This window comes from Glandiceps talaboti, chromosome 15 (assembly GCF_964340395.1).
Source record: "Glandiceps talaboti chromosome 15, keGlaTala1.1, whole genome shotgun sequence".
Lineage (NCBI taxonomy): Eukaryota > Metazoa > Hemichordata > Enteropneusta > Spengelidae > Glandiceps > Glandiceps talaboti.
The window spans coordinates 17,024,488-17,049,650 of NC_135563.1; the positions used below are offsets into that span (position 1 = coordinate 17,024,488).

Sequence of the window (25,163 nt, forward strand, 5' to 3'; positions counted from 1 at the left end):
CAAATGTAGGAGGCACAGACAGTCATTGGCCTATAATCATGTATACCTGTGGACTGATTACAATAGGTATTTATATTTGAATTCAAGTAAGCCAGTAAGGGTTACATTGTAGGTTAGGTAAAGGAATACAATACAATACATCTTTATTGTCCTAAAACAGACAATTCTTTGTGTGACAGGAAATTACAAAAGACACAATACAATAATTTATGACTACACCAGTGCTTTTCAGTTAAACAGTCAGTAAATAGGTAACAACAACCTGAGAATCTCCAGCCTGTGACTTGGGTTCCTCACCTCAACAAACCGTAATGTAGAAATCTGATATCACAGTGTATCGTCTTTAATAAATGAACACTGTGTTATGTATATATGTATGTCTGTCACAGAAAGTGAATTCACATGTACATTTACCAAGTTTAATTAAAATGTGCAAAAATTATGTACTCCATTCTCAAAAATAAAAGATAATCTGATGTCCATAACAAACGTTAGTATATATCCCCTCACATGAACATGGAAAGAAATGGTAAAACACTGTCTACGAGAACTGGGTATATATGATACATTATAATTTTGTATGTTTTCTATGATAAGGACTTTCCCTCATTTTGATAAGAGATACATCATTGAATTACACTTTAAGGATAAACAATGTACAATTTTCATCATTAAGATTGTCTTTCCACTTCTATAGAGTTAAACATAATTGCTGAACCCGACATCAGTACAAATATATTTGTGAATATTTAGTAAAACTCGACAATGTACATGTGTTATGGTGGTAACACAGCTATACTGTACATAAACCAAATATCACGTTCTCACGTCAAATGAAGTTTAAATAACAAATGGAACCATGCATTCTACAATGTGTTTGTTTTCTTCAATGAAAATCGCTTTTATTGTTCACGCATATTGTATAATAACGGCCACACTAAAGAAAAGCCAACGGTTATTCCATATTTCAATGATTTCGAAACTGAATTTCAATGGAATTCGTGAATTCGTTGCCCAATTTGTCACCGCAACCATCATAAAATACAAAACCGCGGTCACTAAACTCCCCTCATCAGAATCATAACGACGCTAACGTGATGGTACCTATAAATGTGACACAGCATAAAGACAGGCTTTCTGTACAACAAAAAAAAACCTTACTTTCAATACATACACATTGTATGACAATTGACAGCGTAAAATGCATGTCCACAATCTCGTTGTCAAGATTGTGACAGCATAGCGAAAAGTAAACACTGTTTTTCCTGTATCTATCGAATTTTAAGACATGCTACATTAATCTTACCAAAGACAAGGGGTACTCTTACCTCTTCACTCGGTTGGAAGTGTCATACCGGAAAATTTTAGCGATATTTTCTACCCCATGTCGACAACATAACAGCCAATAAACATAAATTGAATATTTTTGTCTGCGCCTGCGTCTTAACCTTTGACATCAGCATTCATGATGACTGAATCTTCATCTTCAATGTTGAGGTATCGTACACCCGTTGGATTTAGTCACCCGATACCAGGTGTCAAAATTATCTCAAGATCTTAAAATGTTATTTTGAAGAACAAAACAGGATAGTTAATAAATCACAGCCATAATAATATTGGCCATGAGTCAAGGAGTCACAAGATATCCCACAATGCAATACGATAACCCCTCAACTTATCAGTTTATCTACCAAGGAGCCATTTTGACGTCGCGAGGTGGTCATCACCCGTCGAATATATTTACGTATGTACTTTATTTTTTTCACTAACTTTTTTGCTTGCTAACATTTGTTGGATTATTGTCATACAAGCAAAAACATAGCCATTTGCATTAATTTTGAGAGAAACTTTTACGGTCAATTTGGAGAAATAAATCTGAACTCTGAAAGAATGTGAAGCCCATCAATTTTACATCAACGTATGCAAAAAATAATCAGAATGAACTGATTGAAGACATCATTGATGACAAACAAGTGGAAAGCACAAGTTCAGGAGATCATACGTTCCGAGGAGCGAACAGATTCTTGTGATTTTCATATTTGTCGCACTAGTATAGTAATATACCTTTCAGAATGAAATGTACAGGTTGCACGTTATTTTACCAACGACATGTAACTCCATACTGCACAAGTACAGTAGTGGCCAGTGCTGATTGGCCCATTTGAGAATGTTTACATTCTGCAAGGCGATGCATGCAACTCTGTAAAAGTTGGGAGAAAGTTGGCAAATGATATCATCTGTTTCAAAATTAAGAAACAATTATGTGTTGCCAGAACAGAAATGAATACTATAAAGTCTAGTTCCTGACAGGGACTGTATTCTGCATTATGCATGTACTTCATCACTATCCCAGTCTAGTCAAGGCCCTGATGATCTGCACAGATTTCTGTGCTCCCTAGTACAGCATTCATATAAACATGATTATGTTGTAATTACTTCCCCACGCAATTTTCGTTTAAACGACTGGAGGTGGAGTCCTTGTTGGACATTGGACATGGTCAAAACAGCTGTACCAAATGAATATTAATGAGTGGTGACAACAGCCAGTCAATTTGTGATGGATTACTACTGACATCCACCATTCTTGCTTCACTCACCATAGGGGTGAACCATAACTATCACCTTTCATCATCGTGCAGATATTAGTACGCACGTTTCGAAAATATGTCAAGCTGCGTTATTTGCTCTTCACAGAATTGGCCGAATTAGAAATATTTTAGATTGCACAAACACTGAAAGACTCGTGCAAGCTTTTGTAACATCACGTCTCGATTACTGCAACAGCTTGCTGTTCGGTATCGAAGACAAGCACCTCTTTAAACTCCAATTGCTCCAAAATTCTGCTGCACGTCTTGTCACATGCACAAAAATGCATGAGCACATCACGCCAGTATGGCGGGACCTTCACTGGCTGCCTATCCACTGTATAATTGAATTCAAAATTCTTTTCTTTGTCTATAAAATCTTACACAATCAAGCACCCGCCTATCTTTCTGATCTGATCACAGTTCGCATTCCAAAACGGTTGACATGCTCAGCGTCCGCACCCATTTTGGAGCCTGTGGACTGGGAACAGAAGCACTTTGGCTATCGCTCTTTCTCTAATGCAGCTCCCACTTTATGGAATGTTTTACCGACAGAAATTAGAGTGTCACCATCTGTCGCTTCCTTTAAAACATCTCTTAAAACACACCTTTTCCAAAAGCACTATGGATAAATCATAGAAATGTTGTCCATATCATTTTTATCATTTTACATTAGTTGAGCTGGTCTTACTTTTATCATTGTATTCGAGCTGGTCTTACTTTTATCATTGTATTTTTAAATCATTTGTTATATATTTTATTGTGAAGCGGTTTGTTATTGTTTTGATGGAAGTCGCTATAGAAAAATAAAGTATTATTATTATTATTATTCATCCTTGACTAGACTGGGATAGTGGTGAAGTACTGTACATACAGAATACGGTCCCTGTCAGGAACTAGACTATTAAAATACTATAGTGATGTGATTATAGGTTCATATTAAGCAGGTTTTGTGAATTGGTCAAAAGTAATTTGCAAGTATAAAAAATATCTTTTATTTCTCACAGTTTCATTGCTTTGATAGGAAGTACTACGACGCTTGAGCTGAAGCCAATAACAATTCTCAATTGTATAGGTTCAATATATACATTAGGTACAAATCAGAATAGACTGCAGATAGTCGCTTGTTGACATTTTCTCCACACTCTAGGTACATGAAGCAATATAGGTGTGATTTGGATTTAACATGTGTGAAGCATGAGCAACTGGTAGATTTCACTAGATTTCAATTGTTATTAATAGGTGATTAGTTTGTATTGTGATGTCACATATTCTAAGAAAATAGCAAAGTTAATCAACAGACCTTTGACTATGGTGTAAGTTTAAACATGATTGCTACATCATTACAATATGTTATAATCTCTTTATATCAATGGAGACATGATAAGTATGATTGTCTGTAGTTTAGTCCTATTGATGTTTTAGATATTGTACTGTGAAGAGATGTCAACTCAATGTCATAAACCACAGGCCTCTTTATGGCCCTGTCTGAAACATACCTGCCAAGAGGCTTCATACTTCGCTGCTTCAGCAGAAATGTGTACTCTGGCTTGCAAGAATGGTCTCAACCAGGACTTCTCCATTCATCAGTTTTCTCACTACCTATTGCAACACTACAGAAAATGTCTTCCCCAACAGCATACCCATCATGGCATTTCTGACCCACTTTCTGAGGTTTTTCAGATCCAAACGTCTCAGTTTCCTGTTTAGTTTTTAAATGTAGTTCAACTTTCATAGTGTACACTTGATTTTAAACGTCCACATGAGCACATGAGCATTTTCATTTTCGTTATATTTGCAAGTTTGAGTGGCTTATACGTGGAAGCCCTCTTTTTAATACTGTCCATCATTTTTTTGTTCGAATTTTTCAGTCGTGTGATCTTGCAGTCATTTAGACCACTACACGACTGAAAGATTCATCATTGTGTACACTTCATTAATCTCTCATTATTTGTGTTTCGCATATGGTTAACAAGAGTGCCAAGAATGACAAATTTTCAGTCTACAAGACTTATAAGCTACTGTTGAATAAGCCGTTTTTCGTCTCGTGGCAGATCTCATGAAATCCCACATGAGCCATTTCATCCATAGCAACCACTTGAGGGTGGTCAAGCTGAAAGTGTCAAACACTATTGTTCTCAAAATCATCATGCATGGCCATGATCATGAGGAAAGCTTGACCATGATCATGTTTGACAACCATTGTTGCTAGGCACATTTGCATATCTCGCGAGATCTGCAATGAGACGTAAAATCCCTTATTCTGTAGCCATCTTTTACATTTTTTTTGTAATACAGAGTTTTCATACTTTTGTAAAAGGCACATATTAGATGATTAATTTATTCATTGAAATTTAAATATACTTAAATGGAATGTTTGATTATATTACTTTCAGATTGGTTGTATTTGGGGTATCATGTAGAGAGAGGCATCATGAGTAATACTGATATAGCGGATTTATTTGACAACAAACGGTAAGAGTTGAATTAGAAGGCACCTCAGGAATAAAACTCTAACTTTTGCTGTTACTTTGTCAAAAAACTCCACCCTATTCTCAGTTAAAATATTAAAAAATCAGGTATCACTGTACAAAGTTTTGAAATAGGGTCAACATGGATATCAAAATTTAGCCATTCTACTATCTAGAATCCAATGTGGCCACCGGATATCTTGTTAACCGTATTGGAAAATAAAAGATTGTCTGTTTCCATGAAAACAGGACAGTGAACCCCGAATTTCTTTCATTATTTGCAAAGGATCAGGAACACGCTTTCATATGGCAAAGTTTGGAGAGAATTGAACAACTTTTATTTCTGTGTGCACTCTTCATGTAATGAAAGTCACGCTGCAAGTCACTTCATTTTATGCAAAATGAATCCAAACATCCACCAGGCAAAATATCCCCCTGACCAGGTCTACTGAAGGTGCTACCAGCCTTTGAGACCTCCTATGACAAATGTCTAGGAAGAACACTGATTAGATATTGATATTTTGTCAAACTACCTACCTCCATCCCAACACCCCAATCCCCAACCCCCATCAGAATCCACGACCATAACGAAGACAACTCTGTCATCATAACAAATTAAAGTTTTGTTCCAAACAAGTGTACAGACCACAGTCAAAAATTCTGGTAACACTTTTCAAGTTTGTCTATACAACAAAAGTTTAATTTGCTACTATGGTATACCAGCACTGATGAATTTCATTTGAATGTTGTGTCTTGTTTATTTTTCAAATATATTTGATCTGTATTTTTTGTGTTGCAGGTTGCATGGTGGTGGTAGTCTTATAGTGCTGTTTTTCTACTTCCCAATTGGTATAATACTTGCAACTCTACGCCTTTTTATTGGTGTCCAAGTTTTTGTTATCTCCTGTATATTACCCAGGTTTCTAAGAAGGTAAGAATGAATGTCTGTCTGATAGCAAAACAAGAACGTTTTGCTAAAACTAAAAATATTTTCACTGTAAGTTGTAGCACTTTGTTTAGCCCCCAATCAGCACAGCCCAGAGGGGGTTATAGGAATGACCTATGTCTATTTGTTTGTCTGTCTGTGGATCCTGTTTGTCCAGCTGTATCTTGGAAAGGCATGAGTCAATTTCAATCAAACATGGTATACAATATTGCAAAATATAATCTATAGGGACATATGCACGCTACTTTACTTCACAACCATACCCCCTGGCCATACAGCATCCATATTTGTCAAAAAATGTATGGTATTCAGTGTAGTTACATTACTTCCATCAACGGTTTTGGAACTGACATTTTTAATGACATGATTTGTAACCATGGCAGTCAATCTTGAGGTAAAATTGAATTTAAAAAGTCTACAAAAGTCAGCCTAATGTATTGAGATTGGAATTCATAACATATATGAATTTGATTTTGAATCTGACGCTAACATCACATTTGTTCTTGTGATTTAAAATTCATGAAGCTAGAAATGATCATGTGAACAACTACAAATCTACATCAGTGGCAAAAAAAAAATTGCGTTGTGAAGTCTAGTTGAGAAGGGTTTGAAAACTAATCTATCTGATAAAAATTATCCCAATGTATTTTATTCATCTTTCCAGTGCTGTATTACGGGTAATGTGTGGAGTGCTAGGGCTTGTTGTTACAACTGAAGGCGTTGAATATCGAGATAAAGATGTTCCAGTGCTAGTAACCAATCACATCTCACCATTAGACCACCTGGCAGTCGATCTTGTCTATCCAAATGTTATGGTAGGTATGCTTTCAGTAACCAATAACATCTCAACAGTAGTCCACCTGACAGTCGATCTTGTCAATCCAAATGTTATTGTTGGTGTGTTTTCAGTAACCAATCACATCTCACCATTGGGTCACAGCAGCCAATAACATCTCGCCAATAGATCACCTTGCAGTTGATCTTGTCCATCCAAATTTTATGGTAGGTGTGTTTTCAGTAACCAGTGATCGCAATCACATCTTCTCTAAAAGGAGACCATTAGTCGGTGGGAGATGTGTTTTGCATCACACTTCTTTTGTTGTGATATAAAAGTTATGTATAATATTAATAAAGGCCTTTAATATTTATTTCACAAGCTCTGAGCTTTAGCAATTTAGTTATTTTTGTAAAACAATTCCCGCAGTTTGTATTGACATTTTTTTTCCAAAACTGACATGTGATATTTTGTATTGTAGCCCAGTGTTTGGGATTTACCAGGAGCCTTGATGTGGGCATTAGGATACCGAGATATGGGTGCAAAACGAGGACGAGAAGTGCTTATAGAGAAAGCAAAAGAACATTGTGAAGATAGTTCACTTCCATTACTAACTCATCCTGAAGGAGCCACTGCCAACGGAAAGAAAGGATTACTAAAATTTAGGTGAGTTTGAACTCGTTCTTACAGAAGCAGCACAAAACGCCTACCTTCAAAAGACTTGTTAATATTACTGCTAACAATTATCACTGTGTTATTGTGACATAACTCACTGAAATGTAACCAATTTTAAAGTGACGGAGTGTCTAGAACTGAGGCCCCTTCTTTACAAGTTGCATATTCATAATGCACATTAAAAGTACTGAAAGGTAACCAGTGTTGACAAAGCATGATAGAATTGGTTAAGTTGCAAACAGAGGCACGATAACCAAGATTGTAAAAAAAATTGACACAAGGTCATTTCTACATCAGATACAAGTGCCCTGTGTATGCTAAGCTGTACCATTGATAAACATGATTCAATATGTTATACTTGTAGTTGTTTCAAAGTAGTTTCAAATAAACAAAAAGTCACCATCAAAAAATACATTTGGCAGTGACCCACATCCTGTGACTTCTTTGAAAAGTAACCACCAAAAAGTACATTTTGCAGTGATCCATCTAATGTGACTTATAATATGCACTTTAAATTGTTACTTCTATGTACTGTTACAGATGACAAAGATTGGAACAAAGCCAGAATAACAATATTTTCTTTGTCAATCTTTCAGTACTTGGCCATTTTCACTGGATCTACCAATACAGCCGATAGTAATAAAAGTGAGAAGACCTGTGATTGGTATAAATATATCAACTTTAGGAAGTCGATGGTGGCAAGATGTCTTCTGGTTCTTTTTCTCTCCAGTTTCCATTTTCAATCTCAGGTAAATTTAGACCCAGTGGTGTATGCAAATTATATATGCAAGTAAAAAAAAGCGTGGCATTTGTGTGTACACCAGGAATGACTAAGTGATTTTGCCCGACAGTGTCTGATGGGCAGTAAAGACTAGAATGCTGTACCTTGAGTGGTCAAACCATTAATATTAATTTATGTTGTTCGCTTTTATAGGGTTTTACCAGCCATGACGTCGTCGGAATCAGACTCTGTCGACGAGTTCACCAAGAAAGTGCAAAGCCTGATGGCCAAAGAACTCGACATCGCCACAACTAATTTTACAAGTGCTGATAAAGTAGAATATGCTAAGAAAACATTATTTAAACCCCCTTCCCATCCTGGTAAGTGTGCCATGTAGATTACACACAATCTTCACACCATGCAGTAGTTTCACAGAATTACACACACAAAAAAATTAGGATTTTGTTGAAAACATTTGGAGGTTATATTGCAACATCTACGTATATAAAATCCTATGTACTGCAGAAATGCCTGTCTGTTGTTAATGATGTTTCCTATCATTCTTTACAGTTAGATCAAGAAGAACACAGCCATCATCTTCATCATTGCCAACGTCGTCTTCTTCATCATCATCGCCGTCGTCATATCAACAGAGTAGTTCATCTATGACCAGTTACTCACTACCTACACCAAGAACCACAGATAGACTTAGTATAATGACAAAACAAGTCAAAGAAGTTCTTCCCCATGTTCCTGATGATGCCATTAGAAAAGACCTCAGTAAGTATCTAATCTGACCCAGTTACCCACAGATGGATGGGTAGATGGACGCACAGATGTTTTGTGATCCTTACATACATCAAGTTTATCAATTGAGTCATTTCTTCTCGTATTTTGTATCTCAGAAGTGGTTATCTATGAAAGAAGAAACCACATCGTGGTTAATAGATTCAGTGACAGTTTGTTATTACCGGTACTATCATGCAATGGACATACATGTGATGAAAATGCTAGAAAAATTTCCTTGGTTCTCTGTACCTAAACTATGTATTAGTGTATTAGTGTACACACGTCATCAATATTAAAAATTGTTTGCGGTGTTGTAAGTGATGGCATAATGGGTGTTTGCTTGACATTTTGTTCTTGAAATATAATAAAACATGTTATTAAAGTGTTCCTATATAGCTGAATACCAGGTTTGTGTCCTTTCAATAGCAAGTGATAGTAAACTATGCTTTAAACAGTAAGTAATATTCAATATGTACCTTTTAGCAAGAAGTACCCCCAAAATGTTTGAACTCAAGTTTATGCCCCTTTAAGCACCACTTTTCCTTTTGCATTCATTTGTAGGTACTACGCAGTGTGTGGACACTACAATTACAAATATATTAGAAAACAAAGTCTCATTCATACCAATAGATGTTAGTTTGAAAAGTCCACCAGGTCAAAGTTCAAGTGAGTTGGAAGGAGCTACAGCAATGCCTAGTGTACAGACACAAGGATCTCTACCATCACCTAGTGTAAGTTGTATCAACGTGTTCTTTTATAGTAAACTTTTGTCGTTAAGTTAAAGAGGAAAAGATCATTTTAATCAAAAATGATGTGAATTCACAAGATATCCATCTCATTTAATACATGTTTTTTCAACAGCATGCTGCTGTCCTCATCAGTCACAAAAATTATTCACAATCATGATATTGTATCTCTTTTTTTTTCCTGTACAGGCTACAAAATTTTCTGCTGATACATTCTCAAGATCTGCTAATGTAAGACAGATGTCATTCCAGGAAAGAAAAGAGGCTTTGTATGAGGCTGCTAGAAGGTAACTGTACATGTACAGCATACTGTGTCACTGCACACTGTCTCACTGCATACTGTGTCACTGCATACTGTGTCACTGCATACTGTGTCACTGCACACTGTGTCACTGCATACTGTGTCACTGCATACTGTGTCACTGCATACTGTGTCACTGCATACTGTGTCACTGCATACTGTGTCACTGCACACTGTCTCACTGCATACTGTGTCACTGCATACTGTGTCACTGCACACTGTGTCACTGCATACTGTGGCACTGCATATTGTCTCACTGCATACTGTCTCACTGCATACTGTACAGCATACTGTGCCACTGCTTTATGTAGAGTATATTACCACAAACATTAGTGTTAGAGTGATTTGGACAATCAAAATAGAAGAGTTGTTGGACAAGCTGACCATACCATACCGTACCACTGATATGTGTAGACTTGTTGTCAGGGACGTTAGTGTTGATGATTAGGCCAAACAAAATAGAAAAGATGTTGAATGGGCCCTCGTGACTCATATTTGAATATCAATTTCGGCTCGTCTCAATCTAGTGCACCAATATTGTGAAAAGATACTACAATTACACTCATGACGTGTTGTGGCCTAAGCAATGTCCTAACCAACCCTAACCTATCTCAGACTCCCTAGCTTGTATGCAAATGTGTATTTAAAGCAGTTGGGCCTCCTTTCTGCAGTTTTGTGTATTTAAAGCACAGTTCGGCCACCATTCTGCAGTTTTGTCATTAAAGTTGCTGGTATATGTGATAGGGGGTTCTACCACAATGTTCTAACTTAGTCTAACCCTATCTCAGACTACCTAGCTTGTGTGTAAATATGCAGTCACTGTTCTACAATCATGTCAATCTGATCAGACATCATTTTATTTTCTATTACAGAAAGTACAAAGAAAAACATGGACTACTGTAAAAAAAAAAAAAAAAAAGAGAGAGAGAGTGGACTTACCAACTGTAATTAACTGGCTTAAGGATCCTATACAAGTGTCCCATGCCACTAGAACTACGAAACACAATCAGTAACTTGTTATGATGTAACCATGGCAATTGTGTTGTGTAACCATGGCAATTGATTGATGTAACCATGACGATTGACTAATGACATCTACAGCATGCAATCCTAGTCTTTGATTTTGAACATTATGATTTCATCTAACTCCCAACTTTATATATATAGAGAGAGTGCTAAAGACAGAAGTAAGATGGTTCACAGTAAGTTATTGCAAATCTCTATGTCTCCCTCTGTTGTCCGAAACCTTGCCAGCAGACATGCTAATCAAAGAATTCACACTGCATGTCCGCAAATGAGGAACAAATATTCAGAGATCAAACTGTGATTTTCTAGACGTATATTTCTTGTAAGTTACCACATAGGAAACTTTAGGGAATGCCAAGTGTTGGTGCACCACAAGACAGCTGTGTGTCAGTGGTGCATCAAATTAGCCAAGTTAGAGGGCATACTGCTCACAATTCAAATTGGCTTAGGGAGCACACAGCTCTCGTGTCCTGGTAGTAGTACTCTAAAATTTGTAGGCTGTGGTACAAATTATTCTCTTTAATCCTTCACCTGTACAAATTTTACAACGAAAGTATTCTTCTATTTTTTGATTGATGAAAATATCTATGATAATATATAGTTGTTTGATAAGGATAAGTACTTTCATACATACCAATACTCCACTAAATATAAACTGTGTAACTTTTTAATTTACTAGGCTAAGAAAAATTATGATTATGGATATTCAAGGGATGGACATGACCCATGTTATTTATCAGTTGATATGCCACTGAAGTAACTACATGCAGTACAACATTTGAGGTAGAATAGAGAACTTGCAAACCCGCCATGTTGAATGTTGCATCAAAGTGATAATAAATACTAAGGAATAGTATTGTAAACAATAATATTACATTGTTTTTAACCACAAATGATCAATTCATAGTCACCCTGACATTTGTGGGAGGTTTATTTTATTGCCAACTCAAGATTAGGTTTTACGATAACCACAGATAATCCCATAGTCCTTTGCATCTGAGCATGCTCAGTCTGGATTGCGAGTTCCCTATTGTGCCACAAAGTCTTACCTCCTAACAGTCAAAGTTCTTTACATGTAAATCTTTCCTTACTTTGCCATATGAAAGTTCCAGTCCTGGTTCTTTTGAAATCATAAATGAAATTTGGGGTTCGCCATCTTGTTTTCTAGGAAATTGACAATATGTTAATTTACTAGAGTTTTACACAGTATTCAGTGGCCATATTGGATTCTAAAATGGCGTATGATTTTGATGTTGTGGTAACCGTTATTCCAAAAGTTTGCATGGTGACCCCAGATTTTCTTTTCATGGTTTTAACTGAGAATGGGTTTGCATTTCCTTCTTGAAAAAATGTTACAACAAAAGTCTACAGTCCCTCTCTTTCTTCACTCTCGCATCTTTCTCATTTTCACATACATTTCTTCACTCTGGCCCTCTCCCTCTTGTTTTCACTAGCTCTGGGTAACAGGGGACTTCTCTTTATTTAGGCAAAGATTACAAAATTAAATTCTTCCCCTAAACTTGACAGATATTCCAAAGCACTAGTATTCAGCATCCATACAGGTTGAGAATGGAAAGGAAATTTTTGACAAGAACAGAAAATGAGTATTGCAATTTTTGAAGTACAGTTTCTGACTGAATAATCACTATAAATTGTTTTATATGCAAATAGTGAGTGGCTACCAGTGAGTAGTGACCGGTATTCATAATGTACGGAATGTGGAATAAATGACCAGCCCAGTGAATGGTGTCTCTAGAGTCCAAATTTATTAATACATGTACATGGTAATCAGTCCAATGAAAGGTGTCCCATCATGGACCCTCTTCTAATAATCTAGATATAAATAGGGAAATTGATAACAGCATGTTAACATATCAAAAAAATTCACATGTTATTATACATAAGTGCTGTCACCGCTCCAGGGATATGCATAATAAAAATAGTGAAAACCATACTCAAGACCAAGGTGTTGGTTTTGGCTACCTCGGTTGTTACACAAAAGATACAATTTCTGAAGGTCAAAGGTTGAATGCTTTCACCATAAATACCATACCTTGTCTATAAAACCAATTTCTGTGAAAATAAGTATAAGTAAATGACACTTGTCAATTTCAGTGTAGTTCCAAATAAGGAATGACAAGGATTTACATTATGTCATTATGTGTAATTTTTTTTTTGAACACTTAAAAAAAGTGAACAGTAATCTAATTACATAGTTTGTTATTGATAGACCATGGAGCCAACATTCACTTCATGGTTATTGTTCAAACATAGTAGCTGTAACAGTAGGTGGATGTAAGGTCCATGAAGTAAGCATTCATTCCATAGGCTGTGATTAAAACCAGTCACTGTAATGGGGGGGGGGGGGGGGGGGGGGGTTACAGGTGATCTGGCAATGGCCACAATTGCATCATATATATTACTTTATTAGTGTTCTAATGAGAAAATCTGCATGAAATTTTGATGGTCAACTAATGTGTTACTAAATAGGAAATTTAGCCAGGGATAATTATTTCAGTGGTTACTTTTCATGGTATTCAGTGATGGTGTTCCAATATTCTATGCACCCTGGAGTGCCACCAGGAATTGTATCATACAGTTTATCACCAGGACTAAGTAAACAATATACATCGAAGGGTGTCAGTTTTATATCATACTAAAATCATGGCTTCGTTTGTGGGGATGACTTGATGATATTCACTATACAACTGCATCTCTTCCTCTTATTTGCACGTATACACCCACATTCATACCCAAACCAGGTCACATTGATCGGTTGTCAGGGCAACATGGTATTACATCAGTAATATACTGAATCCTGCAACCCTCCACCACATACACCCTCCCAGTCACTAAGCTATCCCTCCAAAATTCTCTGTTCAGTATCCTCCTGTCACCTTTCTTGCAACAAGTAAAAGCTTTTAGATTCAGCTGCTGTGGATCAGGGTAGTTGTGTTTAGTTTCTAGGGATACCATGTACCATGAAACTGTTGTCCCAAGATTTGTAATTTAATGAAGTAGAGGTAGTGACATGATGGATGATAGACAACAATGACGTTTATGAGCAATAAAAGAAATATGAATAGTTTTAAACCAGTAAGTTTATGTTGTCTGATTACTTGCGTGAGGGGTATTCAAACAAGGTAGATTTGAAGCTGCCCTTGTATTAAGGTAGATAGTATAAAAGGAACTCAATGTTTGCGGGTGTGCTGACCTGTTCAAAAAATGATTGAAAATGTTTCAAGCGATGGTTACACAAAAGATATTGCCTCATGGATGATGGTGTAAATTGTGTGGAATACTTTGCATTCATTTGTTACAGCGCCCTCAATGGTATAAAAATTTAATACTTCGTTTTTTCCTTGTTTGTAGTTGTACCCAACCAGTGGTGTACTGCACAACCAGGTGTGCATGCAGTACACCATTGCATACGTCATCAATTTTTGATGCTATATATTCATTATATGCAGAACTCAGAATTATCTCTAGTTGCAAAAATCACAAAAAAAATTCCTCAAAAGGCCCAAATGTGTAAAAAGTGCGGTCATTGACAACCATATTTGTCTGCTAATAATATGACATGCATTTATATAGGACATCACACATACCTGTTAATGATCAAATAATGAATAATAATTGCATCATTTAATAGGACCAAAATGCTGTGGATAATATGTATACAATTTATTGAATAATTTATTGCACATTGTCAGTTCATATGGAGTGGTCTTAAAGGCCCTTGTAAGATTGAGATGAAAACTTGAGTAACAGATGTCTTGCAGAGCAATACAGACAGTTGGTCCAGAACAAAAAAAATAATCTATGAGCCGGTGATTAGATAGCACTATTGCAAGAACCTGGGAATTGAATGATGGGCCTTTTAATTAGGTAAATCATAAACATTCAAATGATGCAACTTTGTCCAAAACTTAAATATTTCACAATTGGAACTGTAAATATTGTCTGCAAATACATCCTTGCTAGAACTGAAAAGATTGAAAAGGGCAAGTCATATCCAGTACTGTATGTAACCATAAAATTTGACAAGTTGTCATGGGAGACGAAAATTATGATTTTTTCAAAGGAGGTGAGGTTAAGGTTTGATACTCAACTATTGTGGTCCTAGTCTTATAGCAAGACCTCAGATCTGCACTCAGAAGTCACCAAACAAAAGCCGAGGACAACAGTACCGCTGGTGCGCAGCTCGGGTGTAAATGCCCTTAACGTCCACCTTTGGTGAAATGTGACCTTTAGTCACCTAATATCAAAAGAAAGCACACCAGTCTAGCAGCTAGACTATCATGTATTGTAGACTTTACTTCTGGTCCACAATCCTTTCAAACAGCACTCCTAGTGGCCAAACTTTACAATCTTTTGTTTTTTAGATGACTAGAATATGACTTCTAACATAATTAGCACCAAGGTCTCATTGTAGAAATAATCTAAGTATTGTCAGATTCTTCGCAACACATCAGTTTGTGTCTTTCATGGAAAATTTTCATGATCTGTGTTTGCAGGTCTTGATGCCATTCTTCTTGTGAGATTGCCATGTTTGAGAAGTCCAAGTGAATTTTGTGATTTTTAATGTCTTCCAGGATTTCATTCTTCAAAGCCGACAGTTGTTTTCCTAATCTTTTCAAATTCATCTTTATTCCTGGTGGTGGTGACACTGAAACAAGAATGGAAATATATCGATATACTCGAATGTAAAATGAAATGTTTGTCTCCTTGCTGGATCTGTGATTCACACCCATTGAAATATAGCAGCTGTTTGATCATAATTGTCATGGTTGTGAAATGAAGTGATGTGCATGTATCCCCTACAGCATCTCACATTTGTGCCTGGTTTGGTTGATATTCAGTTGTGGGTGTAAGAGGTAGGATCTACATGGATATATACATAAGCAAACATAATTAAGTGCAAAATTTATGTTACCTACAGTGTTTGACATTTGTGTCTGGTTTGGTTGAAATTGAGTTCTGGGTGTCAGACACAGGGCTGTGCATAGATGGACACACACTCGCTCATACACATACACATACACATACACATACACACTCAACTACAAATACCCCCCCCCCCCTTTATTTAACTAAAAGGTAGTATAGTCATTTTTATTTGCTATCTGTCTCACACGTAAACTCTGTGAATTATTAAACACAATATTTATAATTACTTTATACTTATCAGAATAGCAAAGTCAATAAGGATCACCTTTAGCTTTTTTCATGGTGTCAGCTATACATTTCCTAAGTACCTGGTCAGCCTGGTGTACAATACTGGCTGCATTAGCTTCACTTGCTGCCTCCTGTAATACAAAGTAGTTTGCTAATTAATGCTACAGTCCCAGTGACTGGATATGGAATCACTCTGGCCATACAGATATCTATTCATACCATATACTACTATGGGTCTATGTATTCATCAAACCTTTTTTCACACTAATTAGCCTGTTTTATAGTGGGCAATGAAATATCACAGGGTGCTGTAACACAGTGGTCACGAGAATCATATGGAGAATATACAGTGGATCACACTAATCGAATGAACCACAGGATCCAGTAACCTTCAGATTCAGTAAATGAAGGAAGAAATGGGAAACAACTTGGGGAAACTATGGTACAGTCCATCAGTGAGCTGTCACAGGTAATGTTTATGTAACCTACAGCGTATGGACAGGCTTGTGACAGACATGCAGCATGTCCTCTACTGCCCTGCTGAGATTGACTTACTGCAGCTATAGCATTCCAGTGGCAGACCTATCCCACTGTCCCATCAGATCTATTGTAGCCCTGACAGGACAGACCTGTCAATGGCCTGGTGGGACAGATCTGCCACCGCCCTGATGGGACAGGCCTGTTGCAGCCCAACAGGACAAACATATCTGTAATGAAGTCCTGTGAAGTAAGGTAACTGATGTGTGATTTGTACAATATAACAACCTGCCTACCTTTTCTGCCATGTCTTCTACTTCCAATGGTGGTACAGGGTCACTCAAAGCCAGTCTGATAATATCAAACACTTTTTCCCTAAACCATCGATATAAAGAATACATTATGGTAAAGTGTGATATTAACACCAAACATCAAAATTGCTTATTTCAGTCAAAGTATTCTCCCAAAGACTATTACCTCATTTGACTATACATTCATATGATTGTTGAGTTGTCAAATAAGCTGAACGATAATATTCTGTACTTTGCTCATTCCATGCCTACTACCACCAGTTTCGGTTACCCAGATATCTCACCACTGGGGGCTCAGCTATTCTAAGATCACCCAGACATGAGTCTGGGGAAACATAATCCCCCATACCGGTTCTCTCTCCCAAAGCAATGCATTCTGGGGAATACCTCATGTCAAACATTGCATACAGAATGATTCAAGTTCCTTCATGATAGGTTTACATGTCTCAACTGACTGATGCATCTTAATTGAAAGAATGAGCTGAGGAACTTCCAGTGCATGTGACTTTGGATTATGTTTTCCCAGACAGACTCTCATCTTGATGGTCTTGTAGTAGAGCCCCAAGCATTGAGTGTCTGGGTAACTGAGACTGTACTACTGCCCAGTCATTTCCACTTATTAAGGTTTAAACCATAATTGTGTCTTGGTTTACCCAGCTGTATAGTAATAATATGGGCACTTGGTAGGACAGAGATTGTTCTGTGAAGGATTTACTGCTATCTGGTGGCTACAGCTGTAAAGACTAAATGATATGCGTGTAGTGAAATGAGTATGAGTTGTACCATTTTACATACAATGTACCATAAAAGGCTGCTGTCCCACTATAGGTCCATGCCAGCAATAATAATTGTAAAGTTCTTTAAACACAGAGTGGGAAAGTACTATATTAAAATTAACATTAATATTATAATCATTATCATTATGGTTTTTTTTATTGTTCCTTTGTTTGTAATATCATTCATGCTCTACTTCTCATCTCACCTTGCATCTTTCGTTTCCATGACATCAATTTCAACACTCTTGGTCTCCCAAGGATACTTCTTAGTGTCTGGAACTTCCAGTTTTGTTTCCATGGCAACCATTGTCTTATAAGGAATGGGTTCTGGTCTTTGCTGATTTCTTTGAATGGCAATCTCAAGTGGACAGTGTAAATATACCTGACAAAATCCAAGATTGTCTGTAAGAGACACAAACCAGGTTGACTATATAAACATCAGTATACATGAACTGACTATTATTGGCAATTAGTGGTTATTATGAGAGGGCTTCAGTAACTTTCAGGAGTTCTCAAAATGACCACTTAGTTGTCTGATTGCTAAGGAAAGCCTTCGATGGCTGACTTGAAACCTTGAAGGCAGTATAGACATGAAGGTTTGATATACACGCTTGAAGCTTTCAAGTGAGGGCTTTATTAACCTTCAGGAGCTCTCTCAAAATGATGGCTTGGTTATCTGATATCTTATGATTGTCTTCTGAACCACGGCTAAATAAAGCTTCTGATGTCATCATGAAGCCTAAATTAGCCATCGTATTTAGAAGCAACATTTCTCAATATTGTTGTCAAAATGAGTAACCGACACATGACGTATTGGTTAAGAATTAGGATGATAGTTGTAACACCTGGTTGTTCAGGTGTGGGAACACCTGGTGTGGGAACACCTGGTGTGGGAACACCTGGTAAACATTATGGTATCACACCATACACTCTTCATAATTTAAGACACCTACATTTCCTTGCAAGTTGAAAATACTCATATCTCATGCTTCTATAGAACATGTTGTCATCAATGATATACAAAGTACATATTTCATCACTGCTTTCATCTAGGTTTCCATGGTGACCATATCTGTACATCTTGTCTTTCAATTTTTGTTCAAACTGTTCTTTGATTAATGGATTTCCATCATTTTTGGCCATTGACACCTGGACTTGTGACAAGTGGCTGGTAGTGGACTCTGGTGATGCAGAACATCCTTGGTTTCTTGCAACCATGTTTTCTATACAATGAACAAGAGTATTCCGTAGTTGTTTCCAGGTGACCACTTCACTCTGCAACAGAAAATGACATAGTGACTTGTACGAAATGAGAATTCTGATCCAAAGATCTCTCATCTTTGTCAATGTTCTCAATCAGCATTGTCGTCATGGTCACCATCACCACCACCACCACCACCACCACCACCACCACCATCTTCATCATTATCATCATCATCATCATCATCATCACCACCAACACTACCGCCATCACTACCATCACCACTACCACTACCACCATCACTACCATCACCACTACCACTACCACCACCACCACCACCAGCATCACCATCACCACTACCACTACCACCATCAATCATGACGATCACCTTGATGATAGTGATCATCACCACCAACAACTATTTTTTTTCTGCTAAGATAGTGTTATCCTCTTACTTGATTCGTTGTTTCTTGATTTGATACTTGGCATAACTCAAAATTTATGTTGTTCGGTATGAAATCATCATAACAAATATGATATACTGTAGCTGGATAAAATTCGGCTGGAAAGTTCAACTCTTTAGCAAATTTTGTCTTTCCACTGCCTGGTAAACCGCACAAAACAACGACACAGCCTTTCGCGACATCGACAGCGTTCATGATGAACAATGTTGTGGTTCTTGTGTATGTACGCTGCCATCTTGTTTCATATCTATATCGTATTTACAAAACACAGTTTGCCATTGGTTATTTATAATCTTTTGACAACAGAATGATCGGTCTACTTCGACTACTTACAGCCAATCAACACTTTCGTTATGTTTCTCTGTGACTGTTCCATTATGTGACAGACGTTGTCAGACTAGTCTTTGTGTTTCATGTACACACGTAATGTTTGACATCAAAATTTATTGTGCATAACAAAAATATTAAGCAAAAAATCTAAACAGAATTCAAGACTTTGTTTTCGTCATAGAGGTGCCTGCAAACCACGGACACGGGTTACATATATCCACCCGAAACGTGGTCCTATCTACCCTATGAGATAATATATCCTTCCATCCCTGTGACGACTTTCCGGTTTCATCACATGTCTGAATGAGGTGAAATCTTCAGCCTTTCGTTGAATTTGACGTCTGGTTCCTTTGTTAGATATCTGAAATCGTCGTAAGGTTAGTCCAGAACACCCATTAGTGTTTATACATCACCTGTCAGTATTTTTTTCGGATTGAGAAAGGAAAACACAAGATAAACCGAGTTGGTTTCGCGCCAAGAGCACATCGCGATCGACTTCTTTCATTGTGACGAAGGCTGAACACGTTTTGCCTTTACCTCGTGGTTTTGATACCAGGCTGATAAGGACGTTTTGCTTCTCTTGTTTGTCTGTGTTTAACGGAAATGAGTGCTTCGTTTGGAGGAGGGGGCGGCGAGGAATCGGCCGCCGACAGAAATGTCGAAATATGGAAGATCAAGAAATTGATCAAAAGTCTGGAAGCCGCAAGAGGGTGAGTACATTTTACAAAAACATATTTGTCGTCCCGGTTTGTCGTCGTGTACGATCACGGCAAGGCTTTTCAGACGTATGTTTGTATAATTGCGTAATAGACAACATATGTGGACCATGGCGATGGACGTTTTATAGTTGCGTACGTGTCGAGCTACAAGAAGTGAATTTGTTAACAACTGACGTTTATTTTCATAACAACACAATACAGATTATGAATGTTTTATTTAATGTTGTAGAAATTACAATGACACAGTCACGGATTACATTCTCAAAGGAGTATCATGTGTTAGTATTACCTCCATTGTAAGTCTTAACCGCCTGTTCCAACTCTTCATTTAAACTGGTTCCATTGACAGTGGATATGGCTTCTCCACAATTTCTGTTGATAAATGTACATCATGCCGACATTCACTGACACACTGATTAGTCTCTGAATGTCCATTGTGATCCTCCCCACAATATACCAATGAATATTGATTGGTTCACTGACATTGAACTCAATGTCATGACCATAAGAAATAACTTGACAGTGTGCCCCAACCCATGAGTGTTTCTCGTCATATCATCGATTCTTGAACCTTACCCATGATGCAGTATTTGTCATAATGGCACAGATTCTTGAATTTCTGTGTTCAATCCAGACAAATTTGTTATTCGCAATTGTATGACACTACATTTGTCATTGATACTCATCACATGAAAGAATGTGTCCGGTGTCATTCCTCAATGGTACGAGTAGACATTTGTCAATGTTGTCAACACAGACAACACTTGTGGAGTTGTGTATAGCTGAGTTCCCACTTTAAAATTCCATTTTCCATAACATTTTAAGAATTCTCTACTTCATGTTCATTCTGTAAGGAAAGAGGAAGATGGTTGTAGTAGCAGAAACATAGAAATGTAATAATGGTATTACTATTTATGGGTCAGTGGCCATGAACTGCAATGATATATTACGTGATATTAAGTAATATCTCTCTGTACTGAACCCAAATCTTTGTCATGTAATTTTATTTGGCAATAACAACACTGCATAGTGCTAGGAAATTTTGTGGACAACCTTTGTAAATATGATGGCGAACACACCTAGATTTTGCCTACAAGCTATCTATCACAAAAACACAGTTTACTTAGACTCAACTTCAAACTTGCAAAATTTAGGTTGTGTTCTGTTCACAATTGTAGTCAAGGAGAAAAGCTGGTCAAGGGTGGGACTCGAACCTGGGACCGTGTGAATACGAGATGGGTGGGCTACCAACCAGGCTTCCCAGGCCAACATCCATTTATCGTACCACACTACCAAATAAACAAATATTAGGACCCCTCAACTATTTTTTTAAAAACCCAGAAGTTATGAATGAATGACAGCTTGACATCAAGTTATGCAATGACAGGTGTTGGATGAGGATTCTAATCAGGATAGCTTTACAGTCACTGGTGAACGTTGGCATAGAAAACAAAAGAGAAAGTTACAAGGTCTGTTCACAGTCTAACAAAGAATCTATATGTAATCTGAAGTTAATTACTCATGAATGTGTGATGTTGTGAAATGAACATGTCATTGTTTACACCTGAAAGATTCTTTGTGTCTTTGATGACAGATCTGGTCATATCTTTGTTTTATCAAATGTTAAAAGGTAGTAGTGTTGGTTGAATTACCTGTATCATTACGGTGATAGGCATGGTATGAGAGTAAAAAGAGAGTTCATGCTATTTCTCATATTACTATCACTTCCTCATTATTCATAATGTTTGACACTTTCCTGTCGGACATAATATTAATAATGAAATGATAGTTGAAAAATTGCATGATAGATAATTTTAGAAAGTTATTAGATTTTTCAATAATTGTGGTCGTTATGAATGAGAGTGTAGGCATTAGCAATAAATATTTGAAATTGAAAGGTTAGATGTATTATATTAAACATAAATGCTTATCTATCATGTATTATTTCTTTTGCAAAGTTGTAAATTATCATACAGCCTCAGAACTGTCTAAGTGATGAAGTTGAATGTGAACTTGTGTGCCTGCTATAAAAAAACAACATTTCTTCCCCTAACCAATGTCCAATAAGACTGGTCTTTGGCTAAAATAGATATGATCACATGCCTACTCACTTGCCGATATTACATGCCTGTTATGAAATCTAAGCACTGAGATTCAGTACCATGGAAAAAACCCACCTTGACTGTACACAAATTGTGTATGTGTATTATAACTACAATGGGGAATTGAAAGCCTCCATAATGCATTGCTCCATTAGGTCAATGGCAAGAATAGAAACGTGGAACACACACTACTTGACCGGCCTAATGTTACATACTGTTGTGAAATGTGAAAACACCTGTACAGTATATACATTACAGTTTACATTGAAGGTTTGATACACGCCCACTAGTCATGACACATCAGTGAAAGTGGTAAACCTGTGTTCTTCCAATGTACTGGCTGGTATTATTTGAACCACAATGAATCACAGATGTTGCACAACTTCAATAAATTAACACTAAAGAGGGGGACTTATTGTTCATTAGTTCTTTGTCATTGTTTTTATTTACATTGAGACCTTTGATTTTAGTTCCAATCATTTGATGATTGTGTAATATTAGGTGCTACAATTGTTGGCAGTTATTGGTACAGTGCCATCATGGAGCAATAACACTAAATGTGGTGAGAGATTATTATTTTTTTCAAGAAAAAATCTTGCATTGATAACCAGCTGTGGCCAATATCTAAATAAAACATGTTGTGGTGGATACACCACAGTGTGCAGATGTAGTTCTAAATATTTTCTCGTTGTGTGGATTGTTATCATATCCTCATTATACTAGGAATATTTCACATTATTTATTAACTGTTTGGTAAGTGAGAAGTATTTCCTCATACATGAAGGACATGAGACCTGTATCATGTATGTACAGAATGATTCATAACGCTATATGGTGGATTACAATCTACCTTGAATGAGTTGAACTTCCAAGGCTATGACCTAATACAGAGAGGTCACTTTTGTGTGTTGTGGTGAAAGGTGCATGCATGTAGGCTCGTAAATAATGTTCTACTTTCACACCTATTGTATGTCTAAAATTACAAAACATAACCATGTAAAATAGATACTGAAATCTTTACAATTATGCATACATCAGACTTATTGTGTATAATTATACATGTAGGTCCTAGTTCTTGTGTTAAAATAATTGTAATTTTGTATTCATTGTTTGTACCATCATTTGACCATGACCTTCATTGCAGTCATCAAAGATGAACTAAGGAATACATACATATTTAAATATTTAGATATTATTTCCCAATATTTTCATTCATTCAGCCAAGGAAAATATGAGTGACCTAAGGGGCCTTGTAAATACAAGTCGCCAGATGAGTAGTGACAAAACCCTTTAGTCACGAGTATTTTCTGGACGAATGAAGTGTTGGACCATAATATGATTAGAATCTTCAACTATAGTTTATGAAAAATTGGGGGAAATAATGATGATTTAGAACACTTTGACTCATATTTTGAGCACCGCAAAACTAGTTACATAGACATGGTTATTGTGACGCAGAATGACCTGGGTATATAAATCCACATTTTCTGTTCAAAGACAATAACTTGGCTTGTACATGACACAGTGTACAGCAGACACTGTATTTGTGGGGCAATTTTACCCTATTCATATTTTTAGCATTGTTCAAAGATTCAGTTTGTGAGTACTACTTTCTGAAGATTGTTGTGTTGGAATTCAGCTCATAAAAATGATAATTACAATGACTTGCTCGTAAAAGAGGTTGCAAGTAAAGAGAAGTGAGTGCATGTTATTGTTCAATTTTGTATAAGGAGGTTCCCCTTATATCCTAAAGTGGACTACAACACTTTTATTTTATTATCGAATGAAAAGGGTTGAAATAGTTTATAAACTTCATGTTTTTGTAATGTTTGCTATGAAGTGTATAAGACAGAGCCAGCCAGGGTTTAAAGTCAGCTAAAGAGATGTGTTAAAAAAAAAACCAGGCTTTTAATGTTAGGACAGCCTCAGTTATTTCTCTGTTTCTCATCGTAACACCTTTAAAAGTATGAGTCAGTCAGTTGGTTAAAAATAAAAAAAGTAAGTATGTGTGTAGATGTCGGAGATACTTTCAATCCATAATCATACCTTGAACAGTCTGGATGTCTCAGAAATGACAGAAGGAAACGATGAACCTCACCATTTGTTTAATTATTCATCCCGAATTTCAGCAGTAAACGATAACTTTTGCTCAGACGTGTGCTTGTAATAGACACTTGCCAAATTATTCTCGTACCATCAGTGATGTTAATTTTATTTTCTTTCTATTATGAAATTTCAAATTTTGAAATTAGTATTTTGATGGATTGAACAAATTTAGGGTTGATTGGGTCATGAGAAACCAAGAAATAAGTAAGTCCATTGTAATAGAATATACCAATACACCATGTCAAATTATGTAGTGTACAAGTTCCATTTGACCACTGATGAACTCTAGGTCAAACATTCTTACTAGAAAACTTGGCTGTCAGCAGATCTCCAACAAAAATCTACTTCATGTGTAATACAAAGTCATATGGTGAGCATGCCCCTCGTATGGAACAGTATATCACCTGAACTTCGTTCATCACCCACTGTTGAGAAATTCAAGGACATTAAGATGCATCTGTTTG

The 25,163-nt window shown here is 36.7% G+C and overlaps 3 protein-coding genes across 4 annotated transcripts in view; 2 read left to right on the top strand and 1 right to left on the bottom strand.

The window, feature by feature from the left end:
- Positions 1-1,729: 1,729 nt before the first annotated feature.
- On the top strand, positions 1,730-13,371 carry LOC144446678 (lipid droplet-regulating VLDL assembly factor AUP1-like). Of its 2 annotated transcripts, XM_078136498.1 has the most exons (11): positions 1,730-1,744; positions 4,982-5,060; positions 5,856-5,987; positions 6,667-6,817; positions 7,259-7,443; positions 8,049-8,201; positions 8,387-8,557; positions 8,748-8,953; positions 9,524-9,693; positions 9,898-9,995; positions 10,882-13,371. In XM_078136498.1, exons 2-11 carry the CDS (start codon positions 5,020-5,022, stop codon positions 10,910-10,912), a joined length of 1,338 nt encoding a protein of 445 aa, XP_077992624.1. In that variant the 5' UTR covers positions 1,730-1,744; positions 4,982-5,019; the 3' UTR covers positions 10,913-13,371. The 2 variants fall into 2 exon arrangements, with proteins under 2 accessions (XP_077992624.1, XP_077992623.1); XM_078136497.1 differs by lacking the exon at positions 1,730-1,744 and having other exon boundaries at positions 4,976-5,060; positions 8,387-8,553; positions 8,744-8,953.
- A 1,372-nt stretch (positions 13,372-14,743) lies between these two features.
- On the bottom strand, positions 14,744-19,683 carry LOC144446586 (L-seryl-tRNA(Sec) kinase-like). The gene is made up of 6 exons (XM_078136386.1): positions 19,434-19,683; positions 18,731-19,052; positions 17,984-18,179; positions 16,987-17,065; positions 16,251-16,344; positions 14,744-15,704 (listed from the first exon to the last, which is right to left on the bottom strand). The coding sequence occupies exons 1-6, from the start codon at positions 19,635-19,637 to the stop codon at positions 15,478-15,480; spliced, it is 1,122 nt and encodes a 373-aa protein (XP_077992512.1). The 5' UTR covers positions 19,638-19,683; the 3' UTR covers positions 14,744-15,477.
- A 380-nt stretch (positions 19,684-20,063) lies between these two features.
- The window catches only part of LOC144446585 (eukaryotic peptide chain release factor subunit 1), a 17,266-nt gene continuing 12,166 nt past the window's right edge, over positions 20,064-25,163 (top strand). Inside the window, exon 1 of the mRNA XM_078136385.1 lies at positions 20,064-20,482. Within this exon, the coding sequence (XP_077992511.1) occupies positions 20,376-20,482 (107 nt within the window). The 5' untranslated portion in view covers positions 20,064-20,375. The remainder of the gene's footprint in view (positions 20,483-25,163) is intronic.

Coding starts and splice junctions, on each gene's coding strand:
- LOC144446678 (XM_078136498.1), top strand. CDS start 5,020: ATGAGTAATACTGATATAGCGGATTTATTTGACAACAAACG. Junction 8,202..8,386: donor GTTTCCATTTTCAATCTCAG/GTAAATTTAGAC, acceptor TCGCTTTTATAG/GGTTTTACCAGCCATGACGT. Junction 8,954..9,523: donor TGCCATTAGAAAAGACCTCA/GTAAGTATCTAA, acceptor ATTCATTTGTAG/GTACTACGCAGTGTGTGGAC.
- LOC144446586 (XM_078136386.1), bottom strand. CDS start 19,637: ATGAACGCTGTCGATGTCGCGAAAGGCTGTGTCGTTGTTTTGTGCGGT. Junction 17,066..17,983: donor ATGGAAACGAAAGATGCAAG/GTGAGATGAGAA, acceptor TCGATGGTTTAG/GGAAAAAGTGTTTGATATTA. Junction 15,705..16,250: donor CACCATGAAAAAAGCTAAAG/GTGATCCTTATT, acceptor TTCTTGTTTCAG/TGTCACCACCACCAGGAATA.